This window comes from Coenobita brevimanus, chromosome 40 (genome assembly GCF_032717465.1).
Source record: "Coenobita brevimanus isolate Jiangsu-jjx chromosome 40, ASM3271746v2, whole genome shotgun sequence".
NCBI lineage: Eukaryota > Metazoa > Arthropoda > Malacostraca > Decapoda > Coenobitidae > Coenobita > Coenobita brevimanus.
This window is the reverse complement of record NC_136993.1, coordinates 23,661,119-23,687,892: the sequence shown is the minus strand read 5'-3', so window position 1 is coordinate 23,687,892 and position 26,774 is coordinate 23,661,119. Positions and strand designations below refer to the sequence as shown.

The window sequence follows — 26,774 nt, the reverse complement described above, 5'->3', positions numbered from 1 at the left end:
GTGCATGCGTTGAACCCATCGACGAATATCCAGCAAAGTTTTGTCAGTGATGCAGTATGCAGAGATGATGGATTGTTTAGGTCAGCCAGGTCAAGGGGTCAAAGGTCAAGGTCAAATGAGATCCGACTAAGTTTATTCTTGTGGGCATAATATCACCTGAACCCCTTGACGGATTTCTACCAAACATTTGTCAGTGATAGAGTATGAAGGGATGGTTGACTGATTACGTCAGCAAGGTCAAGGGGTCAGAGGTCAAGTTCATTCAACTTAGTTTATTTCTGTGGGCATGATATCTCCTGAAACCTTCGACAGATTTCGACAAAACTTTTGTCAGTGATACAGTATGAGCTGATTAGGTCAGCAAGGTCAAGGAGCCGAAGGTCAAGGTCATATGGCTGTGGGCACGATACTGGGCCATAGATCAAGGTCATATGGGTGTGGGCGCGATATCTCCCGAACCCCTGGGCTGATTCTTACCAAACATTTCCCAGGGATACAGAATGAAGGGAAGACGAATTGATTAGGTCAGCAAGGTCAAAGGATCAAACGTTAAGGTTAAAAGGGTGTGAGTACGATATCTCCTGACCCCGTGACGGATTTCAACCAAACTTTTGTGATACAGTATGAAGTAACAATGAACTAATTATGTCAGCAAGGGAAAGGGTCAAAGGTCAAGGCCATATTGGGTCAATTTAGTTCATCTTTAGTCTCATATCAACCCACACTGAACCATGTCGTAGAGACTGCATGGCGAGTCTCTGTGCAAGGCTTGGCGGAGGCATACTGAGCGGTATTTTGCATTGACAGCTCGGGGCCCAAGTTCCCAGCGTTTCAATATTATTATTATTATTATTATTATTATTACTTTATTATTATTATTATTCCATATTTTGATCTTTATTTGGGGTCCTCCTAGAGATATGTATGGAGTCCCAAACGGTCTGCTGTTTCACTTGTACCTAGAACTTGCTCTGTACAACTAAGTTCTATTTTGTTTTATGATATACCCATTTCCTAGTGCACATTTCAACAGGAGAACAGGTTTGGGCATTTAGACGAATGCTAGAAGGTTGGTAAGGGTCATTCATTCTTCAGGGTTTATGATGGCAGACGATGATTGAATTTTTCTAGACAGGGTAGGCGCCCTAGCCCATGCGATACCACATACGTAAAGCTAATGCTACTGGCGGCACATTTGTGCAATGAGTGGACTCTTCTTGGCAGGCAATCCCATACCACTTCCTCTTGAATTCATCTGCGGGATATCCCACACAAACACTATATTTAAAAAAAACTATATTGCAGATTGTATAATTCTTATTATATTTTTATTGTTTTGAGAGATATATTGACATGTACTCATCAGAGGTTATAAAATGATACCTTTGCTTTTGTGTGAACCACATCAGGAGGTATTCAGGATTCGACGAGGAACTGTAATATTTGAGAGTATTTTTCAGGCAACAGAATCTTTTTTATAAGAAGATTCATGGTCTAGGGAGGGAGATATTACTTGTAAAAGAAGTTGTTTTGGGTTTGTCAACTGAGTCCAGCCCGTTTTAAAGCCGCTTGGCCATTGCATGGTTCGATGTAAAACATCCAGTCCCCCTGAAAAGCATTCTAAGCTGAATAGCGAAGAACAGAAGTGTTCCAGAGTTTGGAATGCTAGTGTGATATTCATTATCCTTCATCTTGAATTTTTTCTGACGCTACTGGAATTATTCTGCCAATGTATGACCCTCCTGACAACCCTTTTTAGCATGGAAGCACAATTCTCGATGCCATGAACAGGAGGGACAGTACTGGGATCATTACTTTTTATTACACTTGCAGAAAAAAATAATCACTTACCAGGGACAAAAAAATCAGAGGGAAGATATTATGACCGTACTGTCTACTCTTTACATACTTGATGATCTCCATTGAACTTTTTATTTGGTCACTGAAGGTTTGTCTATATAATCTGTAAAAAGTTATGACGTAGGAATATAACTATAGTTTTTGTTCAGTGTTCTTTCTTGCATATATTATGTCTTTGTTATTAGTTCCATTACTGTTTAAGGTTAACTAATGTCACTGTCTTGTTAGTAAGTTTCTACTAAGCTTAAGACTTGAAATAACAACATGGAGCAGGGTGGACAGTACATTAACACCTGTCTGTATGGTATTTAAAACATAACTTTTTTTTTTTATGCAAGGAAGAAGGAACCAAAGGCCAGTATGCAGCGAATTTTTCCCTCCAAGCAAAAAACAAAAACAAGATAACAGAAAGTCAGATTCAAGATCCATACATTTCGAGGTACCTGGACACACTGCTTTTGAAAGACCGAAGATTAAAGGCAGTAGGAAATACAGACAGAGGAAGACAGGTCCAGATCTGAACTGTTGCATATATGAAGGACTGGGAGTAACGGTTAACTCTTGCGTTAGAAGCGGACAGAGTAGGGATGAGAGTTTGTTGCTAGACGGGTGTTACACATCCGTCGTAGTGGTGGAGGGATGCAAACAGACAGTTCAGAGGAGCAGTGACCTTTGAAGTAGCGGTAGAAAAGAGACAGAGATGCAACAGTGCAGCGAAGAGAGAAGAGGTTGACGTGAGCCAGTAATCTGAAGGATACTACAGTATGGTAGTATTATTATATAACAGACAACAGCACTTGAGAATGATGATAAATGCTTACACTCTGATGGAAAGGAGAGCTGAAGTGTTGATGTTCTTTCCTTCCCCATACACTGGTGATGAAGATGTTGGCAATAGCAATGTCTGCCACGCCACTGCCCAGCATACCAACTATTCCCGTCCAGGTACCATTTGGCAGCCGCTTACCCCACACCTCTCCTGCAACACATAAGGCAGCTCCCTGTTACCGCCTTTAATCTTTATTTTTACCTCCTCTTGACAATTATATTTTACTTAGAAAGGACCCTTCGTATTATAAGTGTCAGTGAAAGCTATATCTAATAATTTCATTCCGAAAGGCTGACCCAAGATGAATAAAATTATTTTGAGGACAGCATGACTAAAATCGTCATTTGACTGAAGAGGTCAATACTTTCACTAGGATGACATTTATATGTCTATTCCTGGTAACTCAAGACGATTTTTTTTTTATTTTTGGAGAGGCCCCTCATAAAGAAAGGGTAAAGGAATGCTACTTTTCTGTTTAGTAACATTTTTTCCAAAGATTAATATAATCGCAGCAAGAATAAGATGGATGAAACGTTATCATAATGAAGTGACTAATATCATGCATGTATTCCAATTAGTTTCATTATTACGCCATTGACAGTCAAACCTACTTAAAATGTCGAAACCAGTAGTATTTTTCCTGGTAGGATTATGCTTCCAATGAAAAAGAAATTTTTTGCATTTTTAACATTCCACCGTATAGGAGATTTGGTGCGTCATTTTTAGTTAATCTGTTGATGTGTGTCTGATTCTCTGCTGGCAGAGTCTTCTGATGTTAGTGAAACCGAGGCCCTGGATGAGGTATACATAAGCCCAACTGCTGTTCATCGGCGCAGCACTGGTGACGTAAATTAACAGCTGTTGAGCTTCCACTTTTAAAACTGATTGTTGCCAGTCTCCTCTTGTACACCCATGAGCCATAGATTCCACTCACCTTGTACTCCGGCCATGGCTGGAGGAAAGGCTTAACCAAGGTTTCACAACGAACAGAGACCTTTCGCGCTATATTATAGTAGTTCAGAATTTCACTAGACTATTGTCCATGAGAAGCAGCACACATATGTTACTCTTGTATTCTCTGAAACTTCGATCTACCTATTAACATTGAACGAGACTCGACTTGAAACCCTAACTATGACTTTATTCAGACAGTGGTAGAGGCAGGGCGTGAGCAGAAATCATGGCTTGTGAGTATGAAAGGTGTGAACCCTAAAAGAGTCGATGCATGGAACCAAAGCTTTCAAGACTAACGGGAAAGGGGTGAAAAGGATGAACAGGGCAGTGGGTGGTAGGGTTTTAAAGACTGAGGGACTTTTGGAAATATGGGGAATGGAGAGGTGGGAGAAGGCCGAGGAGTTAGTTTGTTAGATAAATAGCCATATTTGGTTCGAGAAATAGTAATTCGTAATCCCATATTAGGTATCCCTTTGGCAGTGTAGGAGCCCAAAATTTGGTTACAAACTCCAGTACAGTTAAAAAGAGATAACCAACCTCATTTTTGTGATGGCATTACAGGACATGTAAGTTTCCAGTCTCCTCTTAGGGACAAACCTATGTGGATGGAATGCTGTGAACGCTTGTTACCGTATATCTAAGTAGTTAAATTTGGTATTATTTAAAATAAAATCCCTTGGTACCAGGGATGCAGGAGCTATGACGTCCTGTGCTTGATGGGCTTGTAAAAGGGGGTCAGGTTGAAGGAATTAAAATACGAGTCACGATTTCACAGCGTCATAAATTATTCAAATGGAAGAATTAAAACAACATATTGAAACTGTGTAAACTGCGTAGTGTAGATACACACATTTAACTCGAACGCCTCTCAGGATGAGAAAATACAGCATTCGTCTGAAGGTTTTTGTGCAAAGTTAATAATATCGTTGCATTACCTGGCGGGTACTTGTAATGCTGTACATAATAACCACATACATAAACTAAAGCAGTCAGAATACCAGTGACCCAAGCTTTAAAACGGTTTTTCTACATTAAAAGGCTGGATTCTGTCTCATTATCTGCTTAATAAAATCGTATGGCATCAGCTGGAATGAAATACTAGAGTTGTCCAGACTATGAGAGGTGACTATACTGATGCTTCCAGGTTCCGTCTACTCCCCATTATTTGAATATAGCCGTCTGGGGTTATCTGGAGAAGAATAATAAGTTGTGTCGATGATGAAAGTTAATCATGACTCGGAGGTGAACGTTTCATATATTTTCAGAAATCAAATCCATTTGACACTAATGAATAAATCTAATAATAGGACAGTTAAAAAATCAAAGAGATAACTGTGATACAGGACAAAAAGTAGATACGCTTATAGGTTGATAGTTCCCGCCATTATTGTAGTCATCTTTGTGCTAGGAGAGGGTGCGACAGTTTCGGGTTGACTTATACCTTTTTGGATGTTAAATAATTAGGTTTGGGCCGATTAATAGGCAGGTAATTGGTAATCGGCCAAATCGTCCACTTTGGCGATTAATCGGTAATTGGCTTTTTGACCAATTAATCGGGGCCCATTTGCTGAAGAAATTTATATCTGTCACTTATATTAACCTGCGTAACGTATTAATGTCAGTATGTGTGTATGATGTTGTTACCAAACTCAGATACCCTCTCCATAGCATTTACGGTATTTCAAGCAAGTTCTTATACAAATGTATATTATATACCTTACATTATCTATAATAGTTTTAGGTGCTCTTTCTCTTTATTTTTTACCATTTCCCATATTACGGAACAGATAGACAGATAGTGAAAATAAACGAATCATTTGTTTTCATCTTGTTATACTTCTGCATAAAGATCGATACATTTTCTGTATACTAGCATTTCTAGTAGCATCTAGGATCACGACAAGAACAAGAAAAATGGCAATTTCTAACAAATTATAACTACAGTAGGACGCACAAGAACGAGATGTTGCAACAAAGCAAAACGACTACAGAAGTGCCAAATGACTAAAACTATTTGCTCGCCATACAGGAGATGGCAGTTGGGCAGTAACCAAAGTCGAAAATAACATTACGGTGGTATCTTTAACTCTCTCCTACCAATAATTTCATGAAGATTACTCACATTTAAAATTTCTTAATAATCGGCCACGATTATTGACTACCGATTAACTGGTAATCGGCAAAACTGCTTATCGGTCCAACCCGATAAATACTTAACTGGCTGGGTGGAAGTAGGTGGTGCAGTAGTTAACACATCCAGCTCGCATCTGGAATAACCCTACCTCATTTCCTGAGCAGACCTGACTTGTGAATTCTGTTAATTTCCCCGTAACTCTTACCACCAAACAGAATAACTAGGAAGTTTTATGTGAATGGACCATTGTGGGTCTTATTCTACGGAAATATGAAGACGGCAGAAAATGATCGACTGCCTTCATGACGGTCATGAGGTCGATAGACATGAAACAAAGCTTTTCCTTCTTACCAGTGGGGGGTTCCACAAAGTTGATGGTAAAGTTCATTGTCTTGGCTAGGGCTCGAAGCACACCCACGTCTCTGCCATACACGTGTCGCTGCCTCTCAGGTCCATAACGATATATGACTGCTGGTGGGAACTCAATCGTACCCACCTGACCTCAGAAAAAAAAAGAAAAAAGCAGGGAACATATTCGCATATTGCCTATTGAGTATATAACTGGTTCAGTACCTCACGACTCATTTTATAGTCTTTTCCAGATTGTATTACACACCTATGCATTTTTGTGTAAGTGAAGTAAGAATTAAATATTCATAAGTGACTCTTGTATTTCTCAGTAAAGTATTTTTTTATTGTAAATACTTGGTTAATCATTCCCTTCTAGCACTCTTGTCTAATCTGTGAACAGCTACTGTAAAATGGGAGACAAGATACAGCCGAAATCTTGTCTCTGGACTGTAGTGTGACTGTCCAGCGACAGATACAGATTTTCCTGAGACAGTCGCGCAACAGTCTAGTGACACTGTCGCCCGACTTTTGCTGGATAAAGTATCTTGGTGTGTATGTGACCCAGGGACAGTGTCTAGCGACTGTTGCGAAACAAATGTAGATTTTTCTGAGACAGATGCGAGACAGTCCAGAGACAATGTTGCGCGACTTTGTATCTTGGTGTATACGAGACTTATTTAGAAAACAAAAATTATACAATACGGTCGTGCAATACAGTCCATTATTTTATATTGCAAATGTTTATTTTAATGTAATAATAATAATAATAATAATAATAATAATAATAATAATATTATTATTATTATTATTATTATTATTATTATTATTATTATTATCATCATCATCAAATAATAATGACAATAACAAGGTAGCATACCTTTTCCAGCGCCTGTACCAGACAACTCAGATCACCAAAATGTTATCAACTCTTCCTTGGCCCATAACCCACATACAGAAAATATTCTAACTTTTTGCGATATCTTGAGGACAAACAAGGAAACAGACAACAAAGGTGAATACATGACCTTCTCCACCTCCAATGACGAAAGTAATATTGACAACAGTAATAATAATACTAATACTAATACTAATACTAATAATAATAATAATTATTATTATTATTATTATTGTTATCATTATTATTATTATTATTGTTATTATTATTAATCTTATTATTAATGATTATATTAAAAACAGTACTAATAATACTGAAGTGACTGAGCAGTAGCCATGACTGTGGCTACCAGACGAAATCTTTCCTTGTGAGGCCGTAATAGTTTGGCTGCCTTCAATTACATGACTTCGTTGTTTTACTGTTCAGCTGGAATAATTTTCTGGGCTATTCACGTTAGGTCTGCAGTCATTTTCTGGGCTGTTCAACTTAGGTAGGTTTCAGTGTCTCAAAATTCAATAAATAATTACATTGAGTTGGAAACCGTGTAGGTTTGAGATCTTGTCTGGGAAGAGGTCTGGTTTGCGTGTGAAGTGTGAGCTACGCCACGTAGACACAAATGCCACCCGTTGGCTGGCGTAAAGCTGGTTCATGTACACACGCCACTCACCATATGACTCACTCTGTGTATGTATGGTAAGATATTACAATAATGAATTATGTGATGCTTAAACTATGTACTTCAGCAAACATCCTCATTTAAGTGTATATATTATCCCTTTGAAACCTCAAAGGACCATGGCTATTGAGAGGAGAGCCAAGGCTAGGCTACCACAGTTCCAGACTATTTAAACTGCAGAGGATCAACCTACCTTATGCCCGTGGCTGAGTTTTACATGGCAGAAAACTTCAGCCACTCTTAGATTTGAACCATGGCACGCAATCTCACACTGACCAGAGCATTATCACTATTTTACCAAGAGTGATGAACGTTTCAAACACTAGTGCAATATTATACGGATGTCGACATGTAATGTACAGTCTGATGCGCGGTTCCCAGAACGCTCTGAGAGACATGCTCGGTGGCAAAACACGATCAGGTTGGCGTGTGTGTCGCAACAGAAGCTCAAGAATGGAGCGAACACGTGACTGATGACTGGCCGACTCACACGAAGCTTTGTACCAGTCATATTTACACTTGAAACAAAAAGTGCAAGCTGTGTGTATGGATGTGATGAGAAGACATTCAAAATATTGGTTGTCTTATAAAAATAGGAAACTGGGAGAAAATGTTTTGGTGTCAGAACCATAATACGTCGTCCATAATGAAACGTGACGTCTTGTTGAGAATGTAAGAAAAGATAAAAATTATTACGTAATTAATTCTTCGCACAATGATCTACCCACCGTTTTAAAATAGTGTGATCACGTTTTATTTCATTCATTCATTCATCATCCAATCCTACATTGTCCCATGAGGAGCGTAGGAGCTCTGGGCTAGGCAATTTGGTTCTCATCTTTAAGATGAGAGTAACCAGCCTCACTCATCCCTGAGTGGCATTACGTGAACAGTACACCCCAACCATCCCTTGGATATAATCCTTCACCGGCTCAATCCGATTGGAGCTCCGTAATTACCCACTAAACCACCTGGCGCCAAAATCTGGTTATATGTTTACCACCCAGCGTAGTAAATGGTTTCCTGGTGTACAGGAAACCGTTTGGTTTGTCACTCAGTGTAGAGTCACCCACAGGCAGGAGGAAGAGGAAAGAATGAAGGAAAGAAAGACAGAAGAGGGAGTGTAAAGTCACCCGTAACCAGAAGGACGAGGAAAGAATGAAGGAAAGAATGACAGAAGAGGATGGAAGGAAAGAAGGATGGAGGAGAGGAAACGGAAGACACCCGAGAAGTAGTACATTGAGTGGATAGTGAGCGTCCCCACCTATTGCTGTTGTATCTTCATACGCAACCTCCACTCTTAAGCGTGCCAGTTTCGAACACGGGCTCACACATTCTTCATTCGTTGTGTCCTCTCCTATCCATGCTGCAGGGAAAAAAAAAAAAAAAGCGTTCCCCTCATCCTCTGGTCTCACTAAAAACTATAGCAAAACATGATGTCAATAATCCACGTGTCCCGTCTCACGTCTTTGTTGGCTGCTCTATTGGGTGTTCATTTATCCCCTCCCGCCTACTCAAACGAGACTTCGCAGTAGCCACCACCACGTCTCTCTCTCTCTCTCTCTCTCTCTCTCTCTCTCTCTCTCTCCCTCCAAGTAAAGGGTTATTTTTCTTTAGTTCCCCAAGTCCACGACTGTCACTTGTCCGTCGGTAATAGCCACTGGTTACGAATTATGTTTCCTTCATATTATTTCAGTCCGTATAATTCTTGTTACATCCTTGCAGTGAATACTTAATCAGACCCATAGTTATAATTAATAAGTGTATTAGAGTGAAACTCATTTATTCCCTCATTAAAATATTCCAATCGGTAATAAGATTTTATATGCAGAAACGTCACTTTCAGAGTAGACATAATATACATAATGAACAACCCTAACGCCCCACTGAACATGGAAGAATAAGAACGAATTTCATTAGTAAATGTAGTAACTCATCATTTTATTGGTTTCTATAAATTTTCTGTGTTAATGAGGGAATAAAAGAGTTTCACTTTAATACCCCTACAGATTATAACAATGGGTAAGATTAAGTATTCACTGCAATGGCCACGTAAAAATATCCGCTTAATGAATAGATTTAACACGAAATATACGGATTGAAATAATTTGAAGGAAATATAATTGGTAAACAGTGGCTATAACCGATGGACAAGTGACAGTCGTAGACTTGGGGAATTAAAAGAAAAATAGCCCTTTACTCTGAGTGTGTGTGTGTGTGTGTGTGTGTGTGTGTGTGTGTGTGTGTGTGGAGAGAGAGAGAGGTGGGGGGAGGGGTGGTGGTAGCGACGGCGACGTCTACAGTAGTTTGAGTAGGCGGGAGGTGATAAATGAACACCCACTAGAGCAGCCAATAGGATGTGACGTGACACGTGAATTATTACCATTATGTGTTTTGCTTAATTTGTAATGAGACCAGAGGATGAAGAGAACATTATTATTATTATTTTTTTTTTTTTTCTGCAGCAAGGGTATGAGAGAACTGAAAGAAAGAAGAATGTGTGAGCCCGTGCACGATACTGGCACGCTGAAGAGTGTAGGCACAGACCTGTACACATAGACCGCGCACCAAGACTCCTGTGACGTTACCGGAAGCGGGCTAGAGGCCATCTTGGTATGCCGGACGCACGTAAACAAACGTCTACACGTAAGTATACGCAGTGGTCATTATTTTAGTTGTCAGCGTGGTTAATTTTTCCACTTACCTTGCCGTTTATAATTAATCAAGTAGCTGTAAGGCTCCGCATGAAAACTACGAAGAAAAAATGCACAATATCAGTATTTATGTGTCGTAAATCAGAATATAAGCAAATTACTCGAGCATGTGACCATGCTTTTTTTTTCGAACGGAGTGGTCAGTATATAATGTTCTGCCATCATTATCCTTTCGATACTCTTTACTTTACATCATCACTTCACTAAAAGCATAGGGATGAGGCTAAACAAGAAAAAGAAAAGAATATCAATATTTACTTTGCTGAAAGTAAGGCATAAGAAAACTTTGGATGCGGGACAGCTGTGCGTCAGTCGCGGACGTTCCAAAGGCAGTGTTGTTCCGACGAAACAGCAGAGTAATTCATCCTCAGGTTTAGGTAAGTAATGAATCTTGATGATAGAAATTTGCTCTTGAAATATTCTATGGGTCTTCATTATGTAGATTGTGAGAGAGTATAATTTATGACCTATTTATTTAATCCACGGAGAGAACAGAAAGCGCACAGATGATTCGGCTACAATAACGTTTTGCTCTGACACCACCTCTCTTCATTTAGAAATCACATATTATGATTATGTGGAAAATATGACTGTATAGTGACTAACTGATCATATATCTTGTCCCCGTGAACTGGTTCAAAAATGGTCCTACATGGGTGGTCTAACCAAATCATCTGACAGTGTTGTGAACGTACAGTCGCCAAACTTTCCACCTGGGCCACCTATCAGCGAGAGGTTGTCAACGGGTGCTGGCAACAGTGCTTGTGTTTGTTCGTGTGTACATGTTCGACCAAATTCGGATCATCAGCTTTCTTCGTCCGTAGTGAACCTCCGTCAGAGTTCATCCCAATTTTCAGTAGGCAATTTTTAGCCAACAGAATTTCAAAGGAACTTCTTGAAAGTATTGGATAATGCGAGTATTGAAACAATAAGTAAAATAACCTAAAAGACCGCATCTTAACATTTGTTACATATTCATAAACGTATTTTTTTTTTCTCTATTACATGATAAACCCATGGCTAAAAATTGTCTACTGAATATTGAGAGGAAGAACCTTCGTGTGACCAGCCCTTACGGTAGAAAAATTGATACCGGTGTCTAACTATTCGTTTTGCATTTCGCCAGTCCTGGACCGGTCTCGATTAAACCTATTGAAATGCCATTTTTGATCCGAGACATGGTTAGATAAGTTAGGTCATTAATTGTTACAGGATTACTCACTGGGCGGGTAGTAATTACTAAGTAGGAGAGATAGGAACTGTACAGTAGATGTCGGAGGTTGAAACTCGTTCGTTGAGACAGAGTACTGCCTCGAGTCTAGCTTCGTGGGGAAAATATATATATATATATATATATATATATATATATATATATATATATATATATATATATATATATATATATATATATATATATATATATATATATATATATATATATATATTTTCCAGCCTGTAATGATAATTTCATGTTCGTTATGTTGCATTTACCAATCACATACGTAATATAACAGGCAATGGTTATATAAATGTCCCAAGAATTCATGAATCATTAGCAGTTGTGCTTAAAATGACTGAAGCTTTTGCATACTGTTATGGAGAGGTGGTGTCTTCATCTTGTTATAATGTGAGATTATGTTGTTCGGTGAATAATCGATGAGAGTGTAAATGTGTGACCTCACACAGAAGAGGCACCGCTCACAATCAATTTTCCTTGTAATGTGTAATTCAGTCATTCGTTAGATGAATGAACTATACAGGTGTGCTGTTATGACCATAGTCATATGAAATATGATACAGTAAGTCATTATCATAGCTGATATAATAGCCACATTCGACAACAGTATGCATAAACTCTTTGCCTGTTGAGGTGACAGTATTTTAACATACCTCTTCGTGGTGCACCACAGAACACATAAAAACACCTACCTGACGTATTACCAATGAGGAAATAAGCAACCGTTAACAGTGTCTGAACATCATCCTAATGTTTACTGGTCAGGTTCATTCATGATGTGAATATGGTAGGTAATCTTACTTGTAACTGGAGAGAGAGAGAGAGAGAGAGAGAGACTTGGGGCGATTCCAGTATTTGGTGCATTAATATGTTATGGTAACAATGTAAAAATAAAATAGAAACTATAATGTTTAGTATTGTTAAGAATGCAAATATTTAATAGAATGCTAATGGATCTCAAAAACTAGTTCGGCAATTATTATCACTGACAGTATGAATAACGTAACCCCCGCCTCCCTCCGTCCGGCGCCTGCCCTGGCCTTCACTACATGCCAAGCCTCCCCCCTTACACAGCCCTCCCATCGGCTTGACCAGTTGCAGGAAACAGGTCGCGTGGAATTGTTGCGTGCCTCAGGTTTCACGGACCAAGGCCAAGTAAGTATAGTATAAAATATTTTATCCTATTATATAAAATAATATATATTTATATCATTGGATTATATATATATATATATATATATATATATATATATATATATATATATATATATATATATATTACCTTATCATAAAATTAGTATAGTCATATTTATTTGACGTTGGTCAACGCGACCTGTGGCACAGAACAGTTTTCCATGCCACCAGTTTCATGCAAATGGCTGAGCCGATGGGAGAGCCGCCTTACACCTGAGACATTTTTATCCCCACCCAACTCCGTACCCTTCCATCTATGGGATGAACTCTGACTCTGACGGAAGGTCAGTCGGACGAAGAGAGTTGATGATCCGAACTTTCGTCGAGCATGTACACACGAACAAACAGATTCATTGTTGCCAGCACCCGTTACCCCCCTCTCGCTGCTAGGTGGCCCAGGTGGAAAGTTTGGCGACTGTACGTAAAACTGCTGACAAAGTCTTCCAGTGAATGCTACAAAGACACGGCGAGAAATTGTATCGCGTATCGAGATTTCCCTCAGTTGCTGCCTATGTCGTACTGAAAGTGTACACTTAATGCTCATATGTTGGACCGAACCTGATGCTAATCACACGTTTTCCCTTGTAAAGGCATTAGTGTTTGCCTATTGTACAATTCGTTTGCATGACCTTCCCAAACAACAGAATACCAGAATAACAGGCCCTGTTGTACAAAAAAAAAAAAAAAAAAAAAACTTACAAAGTTGATTCTATTTAGAAACCAATAGCTTTTCTGTTTAAGAACTAATAGCTGCATTGCTTTTTCTTGTTAAAGTGTACACCTTCAGGTATCTTTCATTACCACTGAAGTTAAATTTCTCAGTTGCTGATGGCCAGAGAGACAGCTTCAAACAGCTATGAACTTCTTGCTTGGCATCACAAATCAGGCGTTCCACTTCCCACTTGAAATCTCGGCGGTATGCAGTAAAAGCACAGAGAGGTGGTCTACGGTTCCAGGGGACCCGGGATCGAATCCTGGGTGGGGCAGGTGACAGTTTAGAGGATCTAAGTTTTCATTAAAATACACTTTAATAACTTTCCGAAGTCCCCCCGATATGTCGTCAAAGCACCCCTGCTAGCATCAAGACATCAGTTCTGTGAGACAGCCTAGCATGTATTAAGTATGGGCAGCGGGTGTTAGCGCCGAAATGGTAACATGTGGAGGTGTAAGGAGGAGAGGTACTGGGCCACAGAACAGGTTGTTCAGCCTATGCCCAGAGTTGGATGCAAAGTAAATAAAATCCGATAATGAAAACTCTGATACGCTTTAAAAGTTAATCTTTCACATTTCTTTTTTTATGTGAAGAAGAAGGAACCAAAGGCCACGAGCCCGCAATAACTGTTCCTTCCAAGAGAAAAACAAAATACGAGAGAAAGCCAAATTCAAGATCCGATCATTTCGAGATGCCTGGACACACTGCGTTTGAAAGACTGGAGATCATAGGATGCAGGAAATACAGACAGAGGAAGACAGTTCCAGAGTTGACCTGTTGCATAAATGAAGGACTGGGAGTAACGGTTAACTCTTGCATTAGAGAGTTGGACACAAAAGGGATGAGAGTTTGCTGCTAGACGGGTGCTACACGCCCGTTGTAGAGGTGGAGGAATGCAAGCAGACAGTTCAGAGGAGCAGTGACCATTGTAGTAGCGATAGAAAAGAGATAAAGATGCAACTGTGCAGCGAAGAGACAGGGGTTAAAGGGAGTCAGTAAAAAGAGGAGAGATAATGAGACGAAAAGCCTTTGACTCCACCCTATTGAGAAGAGCTGCATGTGGGTAACCTCTCCACACATGAGAGTTGTGCTCCACACAGGGGCGGATACAACCCCTGTATAGAGTCAACAATTATGCAGAGGTAACGAAGGAATGGAGTCGGCTTAGCACACCTAATCTCTTGGAAGCAGATTATATAAGAGATGTAATATGATCTTCCTAAGATAAGTCACGAGTAAATGAAACCCCAAGCATGTTCAAGGATGATGCAAGATTAATCTGAATATTATTAAACATTAGTGGGTATATCTGTGTAAGATTTTGTCGGATTGATAGGTGTAAGAACTGAGTCTTGGGTGCATTAAAAACCACAAGATTATTTTTATCCCAGTAAGAGACACGAGCCAAGTCTGACATTAGGTGTGCCATAGCCTCATCCCTTGTTTGTTGAAGTAACTGCTGAGATGGGCGTTGCGGGAACCGAATGGAAAGGTAAAGGGTGGAGTCATCAGCATATGAGTGGATAGGGTTAGATGTACAGCTTAGAAGGTCACTGATGAATAAAAGGAAGGGAGCTGGTGATAGGACAGAGCCCTGAGGAACGCCATTGTTGATAGATCTAGGAGAAGAACGATGGCCGTCTACAACAGCGGCTATAGAACGACCAGAAAGGAAGCTATAGATGAAGGCACAGATAGAAGGATAGAAACCGCAAGAGGGGAGTTTGGAAATTAAAGATTTATGTCAGACTCAATCGAAAGCTTTTGAGATGTCAAGTGCAATGGCAAAGCTTTCGCCAAAGTCCCGAAAGGAGGATGACCAGGAGTCTGAAAGGTAGGTGAGAAGATCGCCAGTGGAGCGTCCCTGATGGAACCCGTACTGACGATCAGAAAGAAGGTCGTGATAGGAAACATGCCTTAAAATTTTTCTATTCTGAATTGACTCGAAAACTTTTGAAATGAAGGACGTTAAAGCAATTGGACGATAGTTGGAGGGTTGGGAGTGGTCACTCTTCTTTGGGACTCACTGAATGAGAGCAAACTTCCAGCAAGAAGGAAAGGTACAAGTTGACAGACAAAGCGAAAGAGTTTGCCTAGGCAGGGAGTAAGCACAGAAGCACAGTTCTTGAGAACAACAGGAGGGAGTCCAGCAGGCCCATATGCCTTGGTAGTATTGGGGCCAGTGATGGCAGAAAATACATCAGCTGAAGAAATTTTAATGCCAGCCATGAGGAAGTCAGAGGAGGGAAGTGATGGAGGAACAGCACCGGAATCGTCTAAGGTGGAATTGGAGGAGAAAGTCTGTGCAAAGAGATCTGCTTTATCAGTAGAAGAAATAGCTACAGAACCATCAGAGTAGAAAAGAGGAGGGAAGGATGATGAGGTAAAGTTGTTAGAAAGGTTTTTGGCAAGGTGCCAGAAGGAGCAGAAAGAATTCGAGTTGAAAAGTTGAGAACATTTAGTACAGATGAAATTATTTTTAGCAGAGCAAAGAACAGACTTAGCACGATTCCGGGCAGAAACGTAATGATGATGTGATTCAGGTGTGGGTTGGCTCCGGTACCTTTTGTAGGCCCTCTCCTTGTTGTGGACAGCATTAGAACAAGAGTGATCAAACCAAGGCTTTCTTGCCTTAGTCAAAGGATATGAGAAAGGAGTCTATGCTTCCATGCCCAAGAGAATAACCTCCGTAATGCGCAAGGCACACTCAGATGGCTCCTGGCCATGGAAGCAATAATCATTCCAGGGAAAATCAGTGAAGTACTGCCTGAGGGTCTCACAATCTGCGGCTCCAAAATGCCACAGACAACGTTTCCCTGGAGGGTCCACAGGCAGTACCGGAGTGATAGGACAGGTTAAGGTGATAAGGTTGTGATTGGAGGAGCCCAAAGGAGAGAAAAGATTAACAGTGTAAGTAGAAGGATTAGTTGTAAGGAAGAGGTCAAGTATGTTGGATCTCTCTCCAAGGCAGTTTGGGATACGGGTAGGGTGCTGTACAAGCTGCTCTAGGTCATTAAGGATAGAAAAGATGTAGGCTTGTTCACCAGTGGATCAGTGAAAGGAGAGGAGAGCCAAAGGTGGTGGTGAACATTGAAATCTCCTAGAATGGAGATTTCAGGGAAAGGAAAAATGGATAGAATGTGTTCCATCGTAGAACTAGGATAATCAAATAATTTTTGATAGTCAGTAGAATTAGGGTATAAGTAAACAGCACAGATATATTTAGTCAGAGAATGACAGGAAAGCCGAAGCCAGAGTGTAGAGATTTCAGAAGAATCGAGTTCAGGAACACGACAGCAAGATAATTCATTGCGTATATATACACAACAGCCACCTTTGCTTTGAAATGAGTATAGAGAAAGTAGGAGGATACAGAAAAGGGTTTACTGTCAGTTGCCTCAGACAGCTGAGTCTCAGTTAGAAAAAGAAGGTGAGGTTTAGAGGAGGAGAGGTGGTGCTCAACAGAGCAAAAGAGGAAAGGCCACGAATGTTGCAGAAATGAAGAAGAAGAGAGTCAGACAGTGGTTCCAGGCACCTCGAGTCATCAGTGGGAGAGGGGCGGGAGGTGGGGGCAATTATGGTCCCCCCCCCTACCGGGGACTTCGAGGCTGGGTGATGAAACACCATGATTTTTTTTTTTTTTTTTTTTAATTTTGGAGAAAGATGTGTAGTGTGTACTGTGCATGTAGTTTGGTGTAGATAGTTAGAGAAATTTGTGTTGGAGAGCATGCTGGCCTACTCTCTGTGTAACTGAGACACTGAAAAAGTTCAGCAAAGGGGGATGGTCAGGAACTAGTCCTGAGGGCTGAACGGAAGCTCCAGCACCCCCTACTATCAGCTTTCCATCGACCTCGGGAGTACGGCCCTGCTCGGCTGGTGCTACAGTCTACTCCTCAAAATTGATGAATATGCATGAAAAAATTGTTGATGCTCACTCGGTTATTATGTTTATATTCATATTTACAACACATAGATATTGATATTTCGCATTTCTATCTATTTATCTATCTATTGCCAGACGCTTCAATCCCGTATGGGGTGGCCACAAACAAAACGCCTCCACGTCTCCCTGTCCCCTGCCATTTCACTGCCATGCTCCCAACTCACACACCCCTCTCTCATATACCTCTCCACCCCATCCCTCCATCTCATCCTCGGCCTCCCTCTCCCTCTTCCCCCCTCCACCTTACTCACATACACTCTCTTTGTCAGTCTTTCACCCTCCATCCTCTCCACATGGCCAAACCACCTCAGTGTGTTCCTCATAACGCTTCCTATCACATCCACATCCACACCACAATGCTCCTTTATATCCTCATTCGTCAGCCTGTCTCTCCATGTGACTCCACAGGCTCCTCTTAAATAACTCATTGCCACTGCTCTCACTCTTGACTTGTGTCCTTCCAACAATGTCCAAGCTTCACTTCCATACGTTAGAGTTGGTATCACAATACTGTCATGTAGTAACTTTTTCACTTCCATGCTCACTTCCCTTTTTCTTATCACTGCTTTCAAAGAACCAGGAACCTTTCTTCCCTGCTGTACCCTTTCAAGCACTTCACCCTCCAAACCTCCATCCTTACTCATCACACTACCCAAGTACTTAAACGTACTCACATTTTCCAATTCCTCACCATCCAACCTCGCTGTACATTCACTGACTTCACCTCTCTCAAAGACCATCACTTTACTCTTCCCTATATTCACCTTTAGATTCCGTTTCTTACACACTCTCCCAGACTCATCCACCAAGCCTTGCAGCTCTCCTTCGTCTTCATTCAACAACACAGTATCATCTGCAAACAACAGTACAGGGAGTTTCCAAACACTATCCTCTCTTACCAGGGCCACTCCAACATCCATTACCCTACCTTGTACCTCTTTTATTACCCCATCCGTGTACAGATTGAACAACCATGGAGACATGACACATCCCTGTTTCAACCCAACTTTCAAAGAGAAAATTCACTCAGTTCACCATTCACACGCACTGCAGCCTTAGCACCATCATACATACTCTTCACAGCATTCAACAACTTCCCATCTACTCCATGTATTCTTAATGCTTTCCACAATCCTCGTCAATCCACCCTGTCATATGCTTTCTCCAAATCCATGAAAGCCGCATACAACTTGTTTCCCTTCTCTAGAAACTTTTCCACTAAAGATCTAAGAATGAATATCTGATCTACACAACCTCTTCCCTTCCTAAAGCCTCCCTGTTCTTCTCCAACTAATTCCTCTGTTCTTTCTGTAACTCTGTCAATAAGTATCCTACCATTCACTTTTCCTGTTATACTAGGAAGACAAATGCCCCTATGATTACCACACACTTCTTCTTCTCCTTTCCCTTTGTACAAGGGAATAATTATACCTGACTTCCAATCCTCCGGGACTCTACATTCCTCCCAGGCCAATCTACACATCTTCCACATCCATTCTACTACAATCTCTTCCCCATGCTTCAGCATTTCATCACACACTCCATCAATTCCTGGGGCATTCCCCAATTTAAATTTCTTCATTGCTTCCATAACTTCTATCCTACTGATTTCTTCCTGTCTTCTCACCTCATTCCTTCTCCCAGCCATTCCCCAGCCACTTGTACTCGCATTACTTCCATCCTGTATGTTCAACAATTCCTTAAAGTGTTCTCTCCATCTGCTCACTTTTTCTCCCTTCTCCACTAGTAATCTACCATTTTTATCTTTCACTCCTCTGCTAACCTCACTTCCACCCTGTCTTACTCTCTTCACCTCTTTCCAGAACATTTTCTTATAGTCCCTCCACTTAACACTCAAATTCCTTCCAAATTCCTCATCCACTCTCTTCTTACTCTCTCTTACTAATCTTTTGGCCTCTCTCTTTCTTTCTACATATAACTCTCTTCCGCCTCTCAACTTCTTCCACGCCCCTATTTCTCATCCATTCATTGTATGCTTTCTTCTTTTGTGCCACAGCCTGTCTCACCTCTTCAGTCCACCATGCCGTTCCTTGCACCCCCCTGTGTCTTCTCTTCCTTCCACACACCACATCACATGCTGCACATATTTCTTCTGCAAATATCCTGCACACACTTTCCAGGTCCCCCATCTGCTCCAATTCATATTTGCCCAATCGTTCCTCCACTTCTTTCTTATACTCTGCCTTTTTCTCATCCTCTTGTAACCTTTCCACTCTCCTTGCAACTACTCCTTCCTCTCGCCTTTCGCATTTCATTGTTCATAAATATTATCATGATGCTTATAGGTCCCTGATGATGCATAAATATTAAATGAAATCGATAAATAACGACTACAGAGAATTATTTATTGAGCACCACATATATCTACCGTGAGTAGTGAAAGTGCCAGCTATCGGCACACCAGGATGGCCACGGCTGCCCACCCACTGACTTCACCAGGCTGCATACATATGCAGTAGGCCAGCGGCATGCGGTCTATGTGTATAGGTCTGTAAGTATTGGATGTGTATGAAGATATAAAAGTAATGAAATAAAACTTGTGATTACACTATTTTAAGATGGTGGGTAGATCACTGTGCAAAGTGTTACATAATTTTTATATCCTTTTTATCTTATATTCTCAACAAGACGGCACGTTGCATGATGGACAATATATGATGATTCAGACATCTAAACATTTTTTCCTAGTTTCCTGTTATTATAAGACAACCAATAATTTTGATGTCTTCTCATCCCATCCATATACACAACTTGCACTCTTAGCTGCAAGTGTAAATATGACGGATACAAAGCTTCGTGTATTAGCCGGCCATCTATCGGTCACGTGTTTGCTTCATTCATGAGCTTCTGCTGCAACAGGCTTGCCACTCTGACTGTGTTTTTCCATCAAGCTTCTCCCGGAGTGTTCAGGGAAATGCGCATCAGACTGTGCCTGTACGCACTAAAATGCAAACACAGAGCACACATCCTCCAACCTTACCTCAACACACTGTACGAATGGTTCACCACAAACAGACTCACAACAGCCCCAGCCAAATCTACAGTGACTCTTCTCACAAATTGGACGTCAAAGCATAGTCACGTTCCACACTTCACCATAAACAACACTCCCCTACCACACACACACACACACACACACACACACACACACACACACACACACACACACACACACACACACACACACAAATCCTTGGTGTAACATACATCATTGTCATTTAAACAACACATCACAAACATTAATTAATAATTTAACACCAAGACTCAAAGCCCTAAGGTCACTTGCCCATACAACATTCGGACGTAGGAAAGAAACTATCAAAGCATGAAAACAATATATACATTCACTGGTCGGCTATGCAAGCCCTGCTTGGACTTCTAACCTCACTGAAACACATTGCAACACCCTGCAGACCATAAGGAACAAGGCCCTAAAAATAATCACAGGCTGCACAGCTACTTCACCTACAGACCACCTGCGTCAAGAAACCAAAGTCCTCAAAGTCGACGATCATCTGTAGACATGAGAGGCACACAAATTCTTGCTGGAGCCTCCACAAACCCAAACCATTCACTGTAGTACACGGCAGCACATCCACACGCACCAAGGAACATCAAACCAACACCCAGCACACGGTATGATATACAAATTCTGTCATCTCTCCCCCCCTTGCCCGCTTCATACCAGCTTCCAGAAACATCCATGCTCAAATCACTCGCTGCTACTTTCAGTCACTCAAAGACAACACACAACCGCATGCACGGCCTCCTGATATCCACCCTACTGAATCCTGCCTCTCTCGTGAGGACAGGGTCCACCTGGCCAGGCTAAGATGTGGGTATCATCCAGCCCTCTTTTGTTATCAGAAGAGGCTGAATGACTCAGTCACTGATGCCTGTCCAGTATGCAACAGAGCAACCCACACTATTCAGCATATTATGGAAGACTGCATTGCACACAATCACCTGCACCAACAACACAACATACACTCCTTGAGAGCTCGGTGGGAAAGCCCGGTCTCGGCTGTGGCCTTCCCTAGGGACTTGGGCCTGTTCAGCCAGACTGCCTATGGGACAACAACTACTAGTACCACAGATGTCGACAATTTGGAAAAAGTTGGAGGTCAAAGTGTGGGAGGGATGTCTGGATCAGGAGTTTGCACTGATTATTATGTATAGAACTAAAGAAGGCATACTGCAAAAGTAGCAGAGACGCCTTTTGGCGAGTGTTACAGATGTATGGCCGGGGAGAGGAACTCCAATTACAGGTTTGATTTAATTAAGTGTAACGTGCGAGTGGAAATAAAGAAATATAAACGGAGTAAAGATTGAGGTGTCATGGACGAGGTATGATGCAATGAATCATTGATCTGTTTATGGATGTGAAGATTAAAGAAATAGATGAAAGGGTACGGATGAGTCGGGCAGGAATAATGGAGTTATTATAACACAGAGATCGATAAATGGAAAGCTAACTCCACCTTCTTTATAACACTGAAGTACGTGATAAAAGTCAGACATTGTACTCCGTTGCTGCTTGCATTTTAAAAAGTTGAATGCAGGATCTACGCATGCAGTAAACTAAAGAGTGTTTTGAGACCGACCATCGTAAGTCAGGGGCTTACCGGCACCTTGAGGCACCCAGTTTTAGTAATACGGCTGCTAGGAAAGAAGGGGATTGTAACAAGTTGAAAACAATTCGACTTTGTTTTTTTATGAAAGGAAGAAGGAACCAAAGGCCAGGAGCCTGCATATTGTTCCCTCCAAGAAAAAATAAAAACAAGATAACAGAGAGCGAAATTCGAGATCCGTTCATTTTGAGATGCCTGAAGACACTGCGTTTGAAAGACTGAGTGGAGATCTTAGGCAGTAGGAAACACAGAGACAGTTCCAGAGTTGACGTGCTGCATTAGAGAGTTAGACCGAAGAGGGATGAGCGTGTGCTACGCGCCCGTCGTAGTGGTGGAGGGATACAAGCAGGCAGTTCAGAGGAGCAGTGGCTATTGAAGTACTGATAGAAAACAGATAAAAATGCAACAGTGCAGCGAAGAGACAGAAGATCAAGGAAGCTAGTAAGATGAGAAGAGTTAATGAAACGAAAAGCCTTTGACTCCATCTTGTTGAGAAGAGGTGTCTATGGGGAGCCTGCCCACAGGCATCACAGATTCAGAACTTAAGATCAGCGTTTGTGTGCACATCTGAAAAGTATGAAGTGTAAGGCGGGAAACCGGGTGGAAATTGACAGAAAACTGGCGTGGTGAACTACAGTTGGGAGAATGTGCACATCAGGAGGGGTAATTTACCTCTAGTCAGATGATGTACACTTTGTTCATTCTTGGGGACGATTATATTTAAAATAAGACAGACTGTATTCAGTTTAAGATGGAATTTAAAAACCACTAAAGGAGTTAAGGGTTTCACTAACTCTTCACAATAAAAGGTGTAGCCTAATATTTAAAAAAAAATGGATATAGCAAGATTAAATAATAAAATTTCACCATATTCAGGGAGTTAAGGAATATAGTTGAGATAAATTGGCAGAATTGAAGCAATGAAAAGCTTGGACGTAAAATCAGTGACAAAAAATTGGTATTTGAAATAAATTCTCATCTGAAGTACAGTGAATACATTCAAAAACGCTATATTCTGTCCTTTGTTATTTGGTCAAAAATTGCCATATCTCCACCATATATACTGAGTTACAACAAGTCACAAAGCAGCACTATAGAATAGATGTAGAGCAGTAATACTGTGTATTCAAATTCTGCAATGAGCTAATAAAATATACTGTAAAAGGACATAAATCTCCTCCAAGTTATGGTGAACGAATAATATTATTATTCGATTTTCTATAAAGACTACCTAACACCTGCTATATCTTATCACTCAATCAATAACCGTGTGTTCTTATCTAATTGTACTTACCTAATTGTATCTTTACAGGAATGAGTCAAGCTCGTACTATCCCGTGTATTAAACTATTTTTATCATACATATCCTTAAATTTATGAATAGTTTTGGCACACACTATTTCATTCGGCAGTGCATGCAACTGATCAATCGCTCTATTTGGGAAACTGAATTCCTTGCGTCTTTATCGCCTCTCTTTTTTATGTAGTTGTTTGCAGTGCCCTCTTGTTGATGCTTCCCCATAGGTTATATACTCATTCTGTCTATTTTCTCTTTCCTTGAGATGCATCATATCTCCTCTTTTCCGTCTCTCCTGCAGTGTTGGTAGATTCAATTTTTATAGTCTTTCTTTGTAGGTGAGATCCCATAAGCTTGGTACCCATCTTGTAGCTGTCCTTTGTACTTTTTCAATGTTACCTATGTGTTTTTTAAGATGAGGATTCTAGACTACTGATGCATACTCCAGGGTTGGTCTGATGAATGATTTTATTATCTTTCTCAGCATGTCTTCATTTATATATTCACTGATGTGGTCAGCCGGAGATAGTTTGTTACTGATAATCACTCCTAGGTCCCTCTCCCTTTCTGATATATGTTTAGGGTTGATCTTCCAATCTTATAATCCCAGTCTGGTCTTTTCTCACTTTTACCAGACTTAATTACATGAAACCTATCCACATAAAATTCCATTGCCATTTATTGTTTCATTCATGAAGCTTATGTAATTATTCTTGTAGCTTTTTGCAAGATTTTTTGTTTTTATGCAAGAAAGAAGGAACCAAAGGTCAAGTGCCCGCAAACCGTTCCTTCCAAGAAAAAACAGAAACAATACAAAAGAGAGCCAAATTCAAGATCTGTTCATTTCGAGATGCCTGGACACACTGCGTTTGAAAGACTGGAGATCAGAGGAAGTAGGAAATACAGACAAAGGGAGACGGTTCCAGAGTTGACCTGTTGCATAAACGAAGGACTGGGAGTAACGGTTAACTCTTACATTAGAGAGTTGGGCAGAAAAGGGATGAGAGTCTGTTGCTAGACGGGTGCCACCCACCTGTCGAGGAGGTGCAGGGATGCAAGTAGACGGTTCAGAGGAGCAGTGACCATTGAAGTAGCGATAGAAAAGAGATAACGTGCGAAGAGACAGGTTGAAGGGAGCCAGTAAGAGGAGGAGAGTTAATGAGACGAAAAGCCTTTGACTCCACACTATTAAGAAGAGCTGTATGTAGGAAGCCTCCCCAAACATGAGAGTTGTACTCCACGCAGGGGCGAATAAAATCCGTGTATACAGTCAACAACTGTGCAGGGTAAGGAAGGTACGGAGTCGGCTAAGCACTCCCAATCTCTTGGAAGCAGCTTTACAGGAGATGCAATATTATCTTTCCAAGATAAGTCCTGAGTGAATGAAACCCGAAGCATGTGCAAGGATGATGCATGATTGAGCTGGGTATTATTAAACATTAGTGGGTACTCCTGTGGAAAATTTTGTTAGGTTAATAGGTGTAGGAACTGAGTCTTCGAATACACTGAAAACAAGAAGATTATTTTTACCCCGGTCACAGATATGAATGAAGTCAGACATTAGGTGTGTCATAGCTTCATCCTTTGTTGAAATAACTGCTGAGATGGACGTTGCGAGAACCGAAAGGAGAGGTGAAGGGTGGAATCATCAGTGTACGAGTGGATAGGGTTAGAAGTACAGCTTAGAAGATCATTGATGAATAAAAGGAAGAGCATTGGTGATAGAATAGAGCCCTGAGGAACAGCACTGTTGATAGATCTAGGAGAAGAACGATGGCCGTCTACAACAGCGGCTATAGAACGACCAGATAGGAAGTTATAGACGAAGGCACAGATAGAAGGATAGAAACAGTAAGAGGGCAGTTTGGAAATTAAAGATTAAAGTCAGACTCGACCGAAAGCCATTGAGAAGTCAAGTGCAATGGCAAAGCTTTTCTCAAAGTCCCAAAAGGAGAATAACCAGGAGTCTGAAAGGTAGGTGAGAAGATCACCAGTGGAGCGTCCCTGACGGAACCGATACTGACGATCAGAAAGAAGCTTGTAATAGGAAAGATGCTTTAAAGTTTTTCTATTAAGAATTGACTCGAAAACTTTTGAGATACAGGATGTTAAAGCAATTGGACGATAGTTAGAGGGTTGGGAATGGTCACCCTTCTTTGGGACTGGCTGAATGAGAGCAAATTCCGCAAGAAGGAAAGGTACAAGTTGAAAGACAAAGGCGAAAGAGTTTACCTAGGCAGGGTGTAAGCACAGAAGCACAGGTCTTGAGGACAACAGGAGGGACTCCATTAGGCCCATATGCCTTGTTAGTATTAAGGCCAGTGATGGCAGACAATACATCAGCTGAAGAAATTTTAATGGCAGCCATACGGAAGTTAGAGGGGGGAAATTATGGAGGAACAGCACTGGAATTGTCTAAGGTGGAACTGGAGGAGAAAGTCTGAGCAAAGAGATCTGCTTTTATCAGTAGAAGACATAGCTACAGAGCCATCAGATTAGAGAAGAGGAGGGAAGGATGATGAGGTAAAGTTGTTAGAAAGGTTTTCGGCAAGGTGCCAGAAGGAGCGGGAAGAATTCGAGTTGGAGAGTTGAGAGCATTTAGTACGGATGAAATTATTTTTGGCAGAGCGAAGAACAGAATTAGCAAGATTCCGGGCAGAAACATAAAAAAAGATGTGATTTAGGGGTGGGGTGGCTCTGGTACCTTTTGTAGACCCTGTCCTTGTTGCGGACAGCATTAGAACAAGCGTGATTATACAAAGGCTTTCTTGCATTAGTCAAAGGATATGAGAAGGGAATGGATGCTTCCATGCCCGAGAGAATAACCTTCGTAATGCGCAAAGCACACTCTTATCAGGCAATAATCATTCCAGGGAAAATCAAAGAAGGCCGTACGGAGCGATAGGACAGGTTAAAGTTATTATGTGATCGGAGGAGCCCAACCGAGAGACGAGATTAACAGCGTAAGCAGAAGGATTAGTTGTAAAGAAGAGGTCAAGTATGTTGGAGCCTTCTCCTAGGCGGTTAGGGATACGGGTAAGGTGCTGTACAAGCTGCTCAAGGTCATTAAGGATAGAAAAGATATAGGTTTGTTCACCAGGTGGATCAATGAAAGGAGAGGAGAGCTAAAGGTGGTGGTGAACATTGAAATCCCCTAGAATGGAGATTTCAGAGAAAGGAGAAATGGATAGAATTTGTTCCATCATAGAAGTAAGATAGCCGAAGAAGTTTTCATAGTCAGTAGAATTAGGAGATAACAAAACAGTGCAGATATATTTAGTTGGTGAATGAGAGGAAAGCCGAAGCCTGAGAGTAGAGAATTCAGA

At 41.0% G+C, this 26,774-nt stretch overlaps 1 protein-coding gene across 1 annotated transcript in view; it reads right to left on the bottom strand.

The window, feature by feature from the left end:
• LOC145396990 (putative glutamate receptor) overlaps positions 1–26,774 on the bottom strand; it is a 145,861-nt gene that overhangs the window by 47,367 nt on the left and 71,720 nt on the right. The window contains exons 5-7 of the mRNA XM_080270216.1: positions 7,551–7,703; positions 6,129–6,273; positions 2,682–2,839 (exon numbers count right to left, since the gene is read on the bottom strand). Of these exons, the coding sequence (XP_080126342.1) occupies positions 2,682–2,839; positions 6,129–6,273; positions 7,551–7,703 (456 nt within the window). The remainder of the gene's footprint in view (positions 1–2,681; positions 2,840–6,128; positions 6,274–7,550; positions 7,704–26,774) is intronic.